Source organism: Sebastes fasciatus, chromosome 15 (assembly GCF_043250625.1).
Source record: "Sebastes fasciatus isolate fSebFas1 chromosome 15, fSebFas1.pri, whole genome shotgun sequence".
Taxonomy (NCBI): Eukaryota; Metazoa; Chordata; class Actinopteri; order Perciformes; family Sebastidae; genus Sebastes; species Sebastes fasciatus.
The window spans coordinates 13813716-13827214 of record NC_133809.1 but is presented as its reverse complement, the minus strand read 5'-3'; the positions used below and the strand labels follow the sequence as shown (position 1 = coordinate 13827214).

General features: G+C 41.7%; 1 protein-coding gene across 1 annotated transcript; it reads left to right on the top strand.

Moving 5' to 3' along the window:
* The first annotated feature begins 10544 nt into the window (after positions 1–10544).
* Positions 10545–12597, top strand: id3 (inhibitor of DNA binding 3). Its single transcript, XM_074660603.1, has 3 exons — positions 10545–11013; positions 11338–11411; positions 11827–12597. Exons 1-2 carry the CDS (start codon positions 10711–10713, stop codon positions 11389–11391), a joined length of 357 nt encoding a protein of 118 aa, XP_074516704.1. The 5' UTR covers positions 10545–10710; the 3' UTR covers positions 11392–11411; positions 11827–12597.
* Positions 12598–13499: the final 902 nt, after the last annotated feature.

Sequence of the window (13499 nt, the reverse complement as noted above, 5' to 3'; positions counted from 1 at the left end):
AAACCCAATTTAGGTTCGCTCCATAATGCCCAGCTGAATATGGCGATGCATAGCTGACCAGCTGGCAGAGTGTCCATTTTCCCTGAGCCCTTATGTCCATCCCATGATCGGTGCACGTCACACCATACATGATTAAAGCCACTTCGGAGGAAGAGGGTATGTTAGTGTTTTGAAGGGGGGCTGGGGGTGAAGAAAACATATCATAAGAGAATATAAATCACTCTAAAGCAGAGAAAGCATACAAGTAGACAAGTATATGACAGCCAGACAGAGTGAGAGACAGTCCAGCAGCAAGGCCCAGGGTGTGTGTTGTGTTTGATTGGTTACGGAGCTCAGTAGTCTGTGTAAGAGCTTTTAATCAGGTCACTGAGAGCCCAGACCTCTCTGCTCCCACTCTGCTCCCTCCGTCTGGAGGGCTCGACAGGGGTGACCAAGAGGGGCACCACTGACCCAGATTAGGAGAGGGTAAGGGTGTGTGTCGGGTTGGGTGTGTGTGTGTGTGTGGAGGGGGGAGAGGGGGGGGGGGGGGGGGTGGGAATCAGCTGTGTATCATGTCTCAGTCCCCACTGTTTCAATTCATTAGCAGCACAAGGAAGAGACAAGAGAGATGAGGAGGGGTGGCAAGTGTGTGTGTGTGTGCTCATGCATGTGTGCTTACATCCACTTACATTATCCATTTGTACATGCAAGAGTGTGTACGTGTGCGTGTGTGTGTGTGTGTGTGTGTGTGTGTGTGTGTGTGTGTGTGTGTGTGTGTGCGTGCGTGTGCGTGTGCGTGTGTGTGTGTATGTGTACGTGTGTGTATGTGTGTGTGTAGGGGGTGGGGAACAGACGAAATACAAAGTGTTAAAGAATACAAAGCCAGTGACAGAAGGAGAAAGTCACTGCTGCGGAGCATCTTAGATGTCAGGGACCCACTTGACCTAGAAACATATGACACACACACACACACACACACACACACATACACACACACACACAGGTGCAGAGTTACCCACCAGGGACCTCATGGCCTCTGTCTGTGTGTCTCTGTGAAGCCTGACCAGCTGAACCCCTGCAGCAGCAGCCATAGTCAGGCTCCTCTATGTCTTTCTTTCTCTCAATCCCTCTCTGGCTGTGTTCGAAATGGCATACTAACATACGGATTACTAACGTACAGCATACTACCGTACTGCACAAAAACGTACTGCATACTAACATACTGTATACTACCTTACTGCATTGTAACGTACTGTATACTAACATACTGCATACTAACGTTCTGCATACTACCTTACTGCATACTAACGTACTGTAAACTAACTTACTGCATACTAACGTACTGCATACTAACATACTGCATACTAACGTTCTGCATACTACCTTACTGCATACTAACATACTGTATACTACCTTACTGCATACTACCTTACTGCATACTAACGTACTGCATACTAACTTACTGCATACTAACGTACTGCATACTAACGTTCTGCATACTACCTTACTGCATACTAACATACTGTATACTACCTTACTGCATACTACCTTACTGCATACTAACGTACTATAAACTAACTTACTGCATACTAACGTACTGCATACTAACATACTGCATACTAACGTTCTGCATACTACCTTACTGCATACTAACATACTGTATACTACCTTACTGCATACTACCTTACTGCATACTAACATACTGTATACTAACATACTGCATACTAACGTTCTGCATACTACCTTACTGCATACTAACATACTGTATACTACCTTACTGCATACTAACATACTGTATACTACCTTACTGCATACTACCTTACTGCATACTAACGTACTGTATACTAACTTACTGCATACTTGAATGAAAATTGTTTGTCACAAATGTAAATCAACATTACCTCTTCCACTCAGTTAAATAGTTTCCAGTATTATTTTAAGGGAAATAAAAATTATTAAATACGTTAGTGTTAAATATGTTTTCTCAACAGTACATTATATATATGAGCTCCCACATTTTTCCTCTTAACTGTACCCTAATGTCACTTGCCATCATTCGCAATTTTTTCATCCAGCCAGTTAATTATTTAAATCGTCTGTCTCACAGTCCGCCATTGCAAAGTCTGAAGAGCCGCAATGCATTTCGAGGCGTTTAAGTATGTCCAGTAAGCTCGCGTCTCATACTCAGAAATTTTTGTTAATCTAGTATACATCTAGGCATTTCTCGCAAACCCAAATACTGCATTTGGAACGCACTACATTACATACTCAATTTTACATCATACTTTCGATTTGGAACACAGCCTCTTTCTGTCCCTTTCTCCTTTGTTACTCGCCCTCAAGTTTATCCTGCAGTCATTTTCCACGCTAATGTTCTCTCATGCCTTTCTCAGCTTGCTCTCTTCATTGCGTTTCCTGATCACCCGCACAAATTTCCTGTTTGTATCTCTCCATCTTGCTCCCCCGGCCCACGTCGTCTCGTCACAAAAAAACACATGCGTGAACTTGCGTTGTGTGGGGTCTGCAAACAAATTGAATTACTCCTCGATCACCTCGACGTGCACAGGCTGGCCGGCTGAACCCATCACTGCAACTTAATAATACACAATTGTAGGCTAATTGGTCAAAAATGTTGGGATTGCTTTATTTTCATTTCAGTCGTCTCCTTCCACTGCAGGCCTCTCTTCCATCTCGCTTGGTTGTCTTTAAACCAACAGATCAAGCTACAGTCCGAGTACTTATATTTTCTCCCAGCAAGAGCAGTTTAGCAGCCAAAATGGATTTTGTTTGAGGTATACTGGAAGCATGAAAGTGTAAGAATGGATTTGGATCTCGCTCTCAAACCCTTTTGGCGTCTTCATGTATAGGCCACGCTCTGTGTGGGGTCTCACAAAATATGGACCCAGACAGTCCGTAATTACAAGGTCAAAATTCTAGTTCAAGCGAGTTTAAAGGGTATTTACCACAAATGTCCCACTTGCAACAGTGGGAACAGCAATTACACAAGAGTATTTTGTAAGTATTATGGTCATCATCTGGTAGTCATCTGCAAATTGTTGCATAGGTCTTTATTTGGGTTAACGATTAAAGAAGTAGCTCCACAGTGACAGAGAGAAAGAGCCTGAGACTGGATGTGGATTAGAGTAATTCTTCCCTGGCAATGTGGAGACACTTTGTCTCTGTGCTGTCTGCAGACACTCATTCTGGTGTTTATTTGCTGGTTTTGAAAACAGAGGAATGGTTTTAGAGAAGATTAGGCTCTGCAGTGCTTCCATTAATGGTCATCCAGTGGAAGACTGTCAGCTCTTGAGTGGCTGTAAATAATCATTTTGTGTCTGCCTGTTTGACAGTCTGTTGGGCAGGCTGGAGACTGTGGTGATGTCTATTCCGAAAAATGTATTAATCAAAAATGATCATATGCAATTCAGATTCTAAACCTGGTCCAAGTTGTTTGAGAGGGATGATTATGACTAATCAGATCACTGTCGCCTACACCAACTGGCCCCAACCATGATCACCAAGTCTGGCCTTAACTATGCTTACACAAAGCCAGATGTTTATCTTCATTGGGCGGCTGCAGAGTAAACGGACTGTTCCAGTCAGGGACGATGAAAACGCCAAAACAATAGTGTGACCAACAGCTGGCAGTCTCTCCGCCCGCCCAGTCACACTGAACGTTACAGTCAGCTTGTTTTGGCCCTATGTGGTGGTGGTGACCATGGGCTTTATGGCCTTCTGTGGCTGGTGTCCCACCTGCAATACAGTTGTATGGCCTCCATGCAGAAATAGATAGACGTCATGCAAATGTAAAATATTCACACCCAAGGACATAAACAGGGCCACCTGACCACATCATGATAATGACAACAGCAAAGTTCCTACAATGAGCAGTCACAGTAAAGTGAAAATACTACCTACTTACTGACTTCTGCTACTGTGGTTTACGTTGCGTTTATCTCCAAGTTCTAAATTTAGACTCCTGCTATTATTTTGGTATGTTTACAGATGCTCTATACAATATCCAGAACATTATTATAGCAGGCAAACAACTATTAGCTATGTAAAGATATAGAGGAGTAATGTCTACCTGAGTAGACAATGAAGTCGCTCTCCCTCTGTGTGTGTAGTAATCCGAGCTTCTCCATGCTTTGTTGACATAGCCGGGCTGGTCGAACGTTCTGTCTAGTGCATGTTAGTGCTTGTGAGCGTGCACCCCTGGCTAGCTCACTGCCGCCACTCTGCACTGCGCTCATACGGCGGTTACAGCTGATAACACTGTTAGCACTGTCAGCACTGTTGCCGTAGTTTGCACTGTTGGCGCTGTTAGCCGTGAGCCGCCGGCTCAGCCGTCGCCATGTTGAAAGCCGTGTGGAGGCAATAGAAATGCTCTGAATTTTGAATTAAGCACCTTTGATGGAATATCTACTTTGCCACCAATTGATTTTGTTCACTCTACTGGAAATTTTCAAGTCATTCCTATTCAGTGGGAAACAAAAATACAGATGCCCTGTTCACTGTTTCTGTTCACATCAAAATTGTATTTAGATACAGTTAAGACAGAAAGTAGTTAACACCTGGGATCAAAAAGCATCTTAAATAAATATTCTGGTAATTTAGTATTCCGCTAACAAAAAGTTACCATAAACTAATTATTTTAAAAGATAATCCAAATTGATGCAGCAGAGGCCAAGACATTCAGATTTGTACTCCTTAGTATATGGGTCAAGCTCCAGATCCTACAATTCCCATTATGCAACTCTATTTGTTGTATACTCCCTCTCAAACTCCAACACCCCAGATTCTAATGAAGACTTTCTGTCACAACCCTGATGACATCACTATGACATCAGCAGGGTTATTTCATCAGACGTCACAAAGCTCCTCTACAGCCACAGAGGACATTATGCAACTGTCTTTAGCGGCTGTGTAGTCCCCCTTGTGATGAGTAAACTGATCTATATGTGTCACATGTTGGCTACAGCTGCAAAGTAAAAAATAACTCATTCTTCTCAAATGACATACAAATGACAGAGAAAAGCCATGCAGTGGTTCTTATAACCACGCAGGTACTGACTAAAACCAGGTCTAGATTGTTTAGCATTTTACTTTATCCGGTTGTTATTGGAAGTTAGAGAGCAAATTTGTGTTTATAATGTTCACATTTTGTCCACCACCAGATTTGATCTGAGAGGTCAATATGTGTTTGAATGCAATCACACCTGTATTTAAAACTGGCTCAACCAAGATACAATATATTTTAGTATTACGATATCCGGAGTATTAATATAGCAGCAAACAACTATTTGATATGTAAAGATATAGAGGAGTAATCTCTACCTGAGCAGAGAATGAAGTCACTCTCCCTCTGTGTGTGTTCTAATCTGAGCCCCTCTGTGCTTTGTTGACATAGTCGGCTGCGCATGCTTTTAGCGCATGTTAGTGCATGTGAGTGCATGTGAGCGTGCCCCATTGGCTAGCTCTCGGCCGCCGCTCTGCACTGCTCTCATACAGCGGTTCCAGCTGATAACACCGCCCCAACCAACGGCGCCGTTGCGGAAGCATAGCACCCACCCTCCGGTTCCCCCTCAGGTTAACGCTGTTAGCTCTGTCAGCACTGTTGCCGTTGTTTTCACTGTTAGCACTGTTAGCACCGTTAGCTGCGAGCCGCTGGCTTAGCTGGTGCCATATTGAGAGCCGTGTGGAGCCAATAGCAATGCTCCCAATCTCACATTTAGAACATTTAACCAGACAGCCACGGTGTCTGGGACAAATAAGTGGCATGATCCCGGTGTACGAAGTTTGCCATGCCTCCTAACAGCCACAATGGGCACATAGTGGCTGAGCGGTACGTGGGCGAGTTTCTTTCTTAATACATCGGGTATGTTCTCATCTAAAAACCAAGCAAAAATCATTATGCACAAGCTTGAACAAGAGACTCAAACATAAATAACAAGTGACTAGCACAAATCAACAATGTGCGTAAAATGTCATGTCACCGCCTGGGTCACTAGGGACAAAAGCTGTGGATCTGTAGGCCGTTCAAAGCCGACGGAGAGGACTGTAGCGTCTTTGATGAAGGACAGGGTGAAAACAGGGAGCAGAGGAGGAGGAGGAATCCTGCACGACACACACACCAGGGATACAAAGAATTAAGTTTCAGTGTGTTTCTTGCCACTTAATTATCCCGCCCCAAGATGGGCCTGCACTTGTGGATGAAAAAGACACCCGTCTGTATACAACACTGCCTCTCCACATGACAGTGTGGTGCTTTCCCTCCCTGCTTCTGTCTCATCTCACTAGATGACCCTCATTTCTCTACACTCTGTTCTGTTGTTACCAGAAGTAGAAGGAGACACTTTGTTTATGTTGAGAGAAGGTGCTTAGAGAGGTAAAGATTGGAGTGGAGGGGGGAGATTTAGATCCTGCAGGTATGGAAAACACATTCAGTCAGAGAAGTGGAACAGATGTTTAAGGCTTATTATGATTTTTAATACCTTAGTATTTGGCTGTTAATAAAATATTCTGGATTGAAATTTAATTGAGAGAGAGAGAGAAGGAGAGAAGAGGAGAGAGGAGGGGGCGCTGCTAATTATGCATGGCGATTGTTGATGGCTTGATTGTCTGCGTCCAGCTGCACGGAGGAGCGGGGAGAGGGAGAGGGAGGGCGGGGAGAGGCAGACTCACTGACGCCAGGCTCGGAATTCTCCCATCCATTGAAAGAGAGACCCGATTGTGTCCGAGGCTTTTCCGACAAGCACCTGATCCTTGCCCAGACACACTAGTGAGTGTGTGTGTGAGAGAGAGAGTGTGTGTGTGTGTGTGTGTGTGTGTGTGTGTGTGTGTTTTGCACAGATTTTACGCACTGAGAACTCTGGAATCTGCAGACAAGCTCTGTCATGGGAGGAAAACACTCTGTTGGCATTTTTGATATCCTAGAAATAGCTCCTAGCTCCTAGAAATAAGCACGGATTCATGGGGAAGTGCTGTCTGTGGATCATCAAAATCAAATGGCATAATGTGTTTATCGACTCCCAAATCTATTTTGCCCAAGCCCAGCCAGCCCATGTGTGCTACATCAGCAAATAAGAACAATTATTTTCCCACCAGACCTGGGAAATTTAGTGCAATATTTGTCCTCCCCCTTGACATATTTAAGAAAGATATTTAAGGTCAAAGTCTTGTTTGGATACTGTGCACCGCTCACACAATATATCTCTAAAATAGCACTAGGCTGAAGTCCTGTCTCACGGTTCAATAGTGTGACTCGCTCTAAAGTGACTCGTCATACGGGGGTCAATCATTTGGGGGGGGTGGGGTTGCCAGGAGGAAGGCAGTGACTTCAACATCTGTTTTAAACCTCTGTATAATGGGGAGGATATCTCCCCAGCCGTGCGCAATTACGCACAAATGTGTCCAAAATGAAAATGCGAATGTAGTGTTGCTTCTAATTGCTCGTCATTTTTAAAATAGTGTGTTATATTTAAATCCACTTTCTTTTGTTGCATGTGAGGTAACATAATGTCAAATTTGCCAACATTATAATAGCCTACCAATTTAAGCTAAAATGGATAATTGTTGGTGAGGCCTTCACAGTGGTTTTGCAAAATGTCTGGTGATCGCAGGCTAACATCCTGGCACCCACGGACCGCTGAGCAACCACTTTATCTAACTACTGTACATAAAACTTGACAGTGTAAAGTTAGACTTGTCCTTTCTTTAATAATGATCGCATGTTAAATGTAATGGGTAAACAGTAGAAATAGTTATGTTGAAGTTAGCTAAAAGTAATGGATAAATAGTTGAAATAGTTAGGTTGAAGTCAGCTAAAAGTAATGGAGAGAGAGTTGAAATGCCATAGCAACAAAGCTCTCACATCAGGCTTAGCCAGGGGGAGAGGTGGCTAACTTTCCTACCTCAAATTAAGTCAGTCTTAATAGTTATGCAACAGACAGGCTTATTTAGACTAGTCTAACACCAGTCTAAGGTCATCACTAGCCTTAAACTAAGTGTATGCAACTGGCCCTAGTACTGGATGACAATATTGGTATCAGTTAAACAGGCAGCGGTAGAGAGGGTGGTAGAGAGGGTGAAAAATGTAAATAGCTGTGGACAAAGGCATCTGTTAAATGGAAAGCACTGACTACAAGCCAGTGAACTGTGTCTGGGCCTCCAAGTGCCCTTACAGATGCAATATTGTTTATTTCTTATTACATTATAACACCAATAAATAAGATGAATATGAAATAATGATCGCATGTTGACCGCTTTCCTGTCACTTTTCATGAAGAGATTCGTCTCCAGGCCATGTTGGCGTGCTCATCATTACACAATTATGGAGTATTTGGAAACTTAACTTTCTCTACAACTGCAGACTGGAGGAGGAGGAGGGCAGCGTTTTGGGGGCGGGGCTTATAGAGAGTGTTCGTGAGTGACAGGCTCGGCCGTCCAATCAGATCTCTGAGCGCCTCTGCTTCTCTCCCACTCTGGAGGGCGGGCCGTCTGCCAGAGAGAGGGGAGTGCGCGTCGGGGTGAATGGATGACGTCGGGAGGCTGGCGCCAGCATGTCTGGGACTGGCGCGTTAGATCAACACAGCTGGGCCGGGATAGGACACACAGCTGGCTCAGGCCTGCATTCCTCCACAAAACAGGATTGTGAGAAAAGGGGAAAATAAGACCCAAATAGGAGCAGAACGGGACGTGCTTTGATGTAAACTAAAACGGAGCAACATTTTGGAATTGTTAAAATATAATTTTCACAAAACTTGGTTCACCCAAAAAGAGGGTTTTTATAGCAGTAAGTGACTGAACGGATTAGGCGCAGCTTTAATATTCTTTGCATATTTGAATTGTTGTTGATCATACAGACATATGGAATAGGGCAATTAGAGAAGGACTAAAAGCTACCAAAACATACAGAATGAGTCAATAAATCCATATCCAATGATACATCATCAGAAAAACAATTTTTTTGCAAAATACTAATGTAGAAAAATAGCCTGGCCTTCAACTGACCTTTTACCTATATTATATAAATATCCTATTTTCAACATTTCTATTTTTGAATGCACATTTTTGGGGTGTAGTGTGTCTTAAAATAAGCACATACACTGCTTAAATATCTACCCATCATACAAACAATATTATAATATATCTGTCTGTATAGTTTTGAAGAAATTCTGTTTATTCTTAAGGTATTGACACAGTAAAACCAAACTGCACAAATGATTTACAGTCATCAATAACAAAAGGCATTCATTATCTAAAATGGAACATGGTATGCTTATGATATGCTTTCACGTGTGTCTCTATTTGAGAAGACTTTTATTCGACTGATATTATAGCTTGTTTAAAGCTAAAAGTGAGATAGAAACTGTAGTAAGATCTATAATTAAAACAGCCATCTCTCCTATAAAGTTAAGTAAACTAAAAGTACATTATCTAAAATGAAACATGCTATGCTTATGATATGCTTTCACGTGTGTCTCTATTTGAGAAGACTTTTATTCGTCTGGTATTATAGCTTGTTTAAAAGTAAAAGTGAGATAGAAACTGTAGTAAGAACTATAATTAAAACAGCCATCTCTCCTATAGAGTTAAGTAAACTAACAGTATTCCTCTTTTTACTAGAGATTCTTCAAAACTTCACCCCACTTTGAGAACTTTTTTCTATCCATTTCATATAAATAACAGCACCTGAAAAAGGTGACTAATTCATTGACAATCCCCCTTTAGTCATCCAGAGCCCTAATTTCCTCATTCTTTCCAACTTTTCCACTATTATAGCTTGTTTAAAGGTAAAAGTGAGATAGAAACTGTAGTAAGATCTATAATTAAAACAGCCATCTCTCCTATAGAGTTAAGTAAACTAAAAGTATTTCTCTTTTTACTAAAGATTCTTCTAAACTTGTAATGTGCCCCACTTTGAGAACTTTTTTTCTATCGATTTCAAATAAATAACAGCACCTGAAAAAGATGAATAATTGATTTACAATCCCCTTTAGGCATCCAGAGAACCTAATTTCCTCATTCTTTCCAACTCTTCCACTATTATAGCTTGTTTAAAAGTAAAAGTGAGATAGAAACTTTAGTAAGATCTATAATTAAAACAGCCATCTCTCCTATAGAGTTAAGTAAACTAAAAGTACATTATCTAAAATGAAACATGCTATGCTTATGATATGCTTTCACATGTGTCTCTATTTGAGAAGACTTTTATTCGTCTGGTATTATAGCTTGTTTAAAAGTCAAAGGGAGATAGAAACTGTAGTTAGATCTATAATTAAAACAGACATCTCTCCTATAGAGTTAAGTAAACTAAAAGTATTCCTCTTTTTACTAGAGATTCTTCTAAACTTCACTCCACTTTGAGAACTTTTTTTCTATCTATTTCAAATAAATAACAGCACCTGAAAAAGGTGAGTAATTGATTGACAATCCCCTTTAGGCATCCAGAGCCCTAATTTCCTCATTCTTTCCAACTCTTCCACAAGGTGATATCAGCCAATCGGAACGTGCCTGCTCTTTTACACTGACCAATCAGAGCGCTATGCGTAAAAGTGGGCGTCATCGAGCGCGCTGTGTATAAAGAGCTAACAACTGTAACGTCGCTGTCAGAGCACTGTAGCTTTCCAGGACAGCATTACAGGAAGACCACAAGCAAGAGGAAGAAAACGTAATACTCAAAACATCGAGCTGAGACTTGTTGTTGTTGTATTTGTTATTGTTTTCAACATGAAAGCCATCAGTCCCGTCCGCTCGGTGAGGAGCTGCTGCTACAAGGCCGTGTGCTGCATCTCGGAGCAGAGTCTCGCCATCAGCCGGAATAATAAACACCACTCGTGTCTGCTGGAGGAGCCGGTGGGCGCCCTGTGCGACATGAACGACTGCTACTCCAAGCTGAAGGAGCTGGTGCCGAGCATCCCGCAGAACAAGTCGGTCAGCCAGGTGGAGATCCTGCAGCACGTCATCGACTACATCTTCGACCTGCAGATCGCGCTGGAGGCGGAGGAGCCGGAGATGGTTTTGTCAATAAAGGTGAGGCTGCAGGGGTGGACTGATGCATGTCCTTCAACCATCACCAGACATTCACTATAGCAGCAAGTCTTGTGTAGCTAGATGCACTATATAGACATCTGCATGGCTCTGCAAAAGATCATTTAAGTGCATGATCTGTGGATTTTGTTGAGTTTATTCCACTTGCACACACAATGTGCATGCATGGTGCTAATATTGTATCTTAGACTGTGATGCACTATCAAGATGATGTTCTCTAACATGTTGCACACATTTATTATTTGGTTATATGCAATTAGAATAAGACTAATGTCTAACAGTGCTTCCTTTTTGCTCTCCATTCAGACTGCGGACCTTGCGCGCAATTTCTCCAAAGAAGAAGGACGGTTGTGCCATTAAGATGAGGATGACACATCATGGTATGTATTTTTTATTTTTTTTTATAACCAATCTTAATGTAAAATCTAAATCGCTTAAAATCACAAGATAAATGTGCGTAAAGCATCATATCTTCGGGGCTCATAATTCCATCAGTGTGTTGTTGTTTTGACTTTCAATAGGAAATGATTTCAAAATAACACTTTAAATACCAGTGAGAATAGTGTGGGCATTGTTGAAGATGAAGGTCTCCTTGCCCTCCACATTAACCACGGTTGCCAATTAGACGGGCCAGTGAATGTGTAGCAGGATTCATTGCTATCTGCCTGGGGTTAATGAAAGTTCCATGCTAGGCGCCAGTCTGTCTGCTTCTCCTCTGCAGGGAGGGGAGTGGAGGGAGGGGAGGGCTGAGAGGGAGAGATCTGACTTCACTTTTCTTCCTTTCTCTCCATGCAGGTGCAGGGAAACACATGTCTCCACTTCACTCCGGGCAAGAGGACAAGAGGGGCAGAAAAGGGTGGGATAGGTATTTGGGAGAGAAGGAGAAGAAGAAGGAGGAGGAGGAGGAGGGAGGTGGAGGGTTTAAAAGAAGAAAAGACCGAAAAAAAGTGGACTGTTTCCTAGATGAGTGGGGATCAACAGTGGTGCATGAGCAAGAAAACAGAGACTCATTCTTTGGCCCCTGGACAGACAAATCAACACACCAAAGCAGAAGCCTGGATTGGAAACTGAAAGCGACCGGCTTTGTATGCCCTCCTCCAAAAAAAAAACCTGGGATCTCCAATAGGTAGAAGTAGAAAACATTGGTACATTATTTTTCTTTTTTTTGTGTTGCATTCCAAACTTTATGTGGGTGAAAACTCCACAACCCAACCTGAACCCTTTCTACACCAAGTCTCACATCATCTCACATGATTATTTCCCCTCTTTAATCTGATTTTTTAATGATCTGGAGACTGTTACAACTTCATACGAATGTGTACATATCTGCTGTGGGTATGTCCGGTGTGAGTCAATTTGGATGTTGGTATTTTTTCTGAATGGGCGTTTGGGTTTTCTTAGGTATAATCAGAACTCTATACTAGAGTTAATTGTAAATGTTTGTAGGGATTGTGTTATTTCTACAGACAATGTGCTGTGAGTTTCATAAACTCGTTATTATAAAAGTTTGCTTTGTATGTATGTATGTTCTTATGTAATGAAATAATAAAACAAAAGTGAAACATGTTTGGCCTCTATGGAATACTTGAATGAATGTGAACTCCAGACGTGTTATTCAGAAAATAAAGGTGATGCTGACGTGCCTTTTCGGCTTTGGATGACAATGAAATGCTGATACAACAGGATGTATTTAGAAGAATCTTGAGGTCGAGTGGTTGGAAATCAAACGAAGGGAGTTTCCTGTGAGAGCTTCTAATTTTCCAAAGAATGAGTTGCCACCAGTTTAAAGCAACTGAACTTCCTAAATGGTGTAAGAAGAGAGGATGTTATGTGATCAAAAAACCAACATCTTTATGTTGCCTTGACCTTGGAAGCTGAAGAGCATAGTGTGTAATGTAATCAACTCTTCACTTTTATAGGCCTATGATGTAGGAGTGGAAGCTCCACTTATGTAATAATATAATAATTAGGCCAACAGAAAGAATACAACTGTCTAATGATACATGCAGTTTTGTAAATGAATGTTACTGTACTTAGCTGGTCTCAAAAGCTGACCAAACTACTCCATCTTGTGGAGTTATCTGGAATTCCAGGCATTTAGTGTTGGCACATACTGTATTACCAGTGTCTCCATCTGGATCATTGGCAACAATAAAAGTATCATGTTATTTACAGTTTTACCAAACTTGAAAAAGAGGAAAAGAACCAAACAATCAGACTCTCCAAAAATGTTTAAGAGTTGAATAAGTTGACCCAGTTCTAACCTTCATACTGTGAATAATGAGGTCACAGCTTCATCTAGTGGTAAAAATGTGTTCAAGCTTGTGGAGCACTTCAGACACACTGTACATATTAAGGAGATTTTTAGAAGATGAGCTACCATGTGTGAACATGATTTCATATCGCTTTGCAATAAATACTACCTTTGTGAACTTTATTTTATTTTTATTTATTTTATTTATTTTATT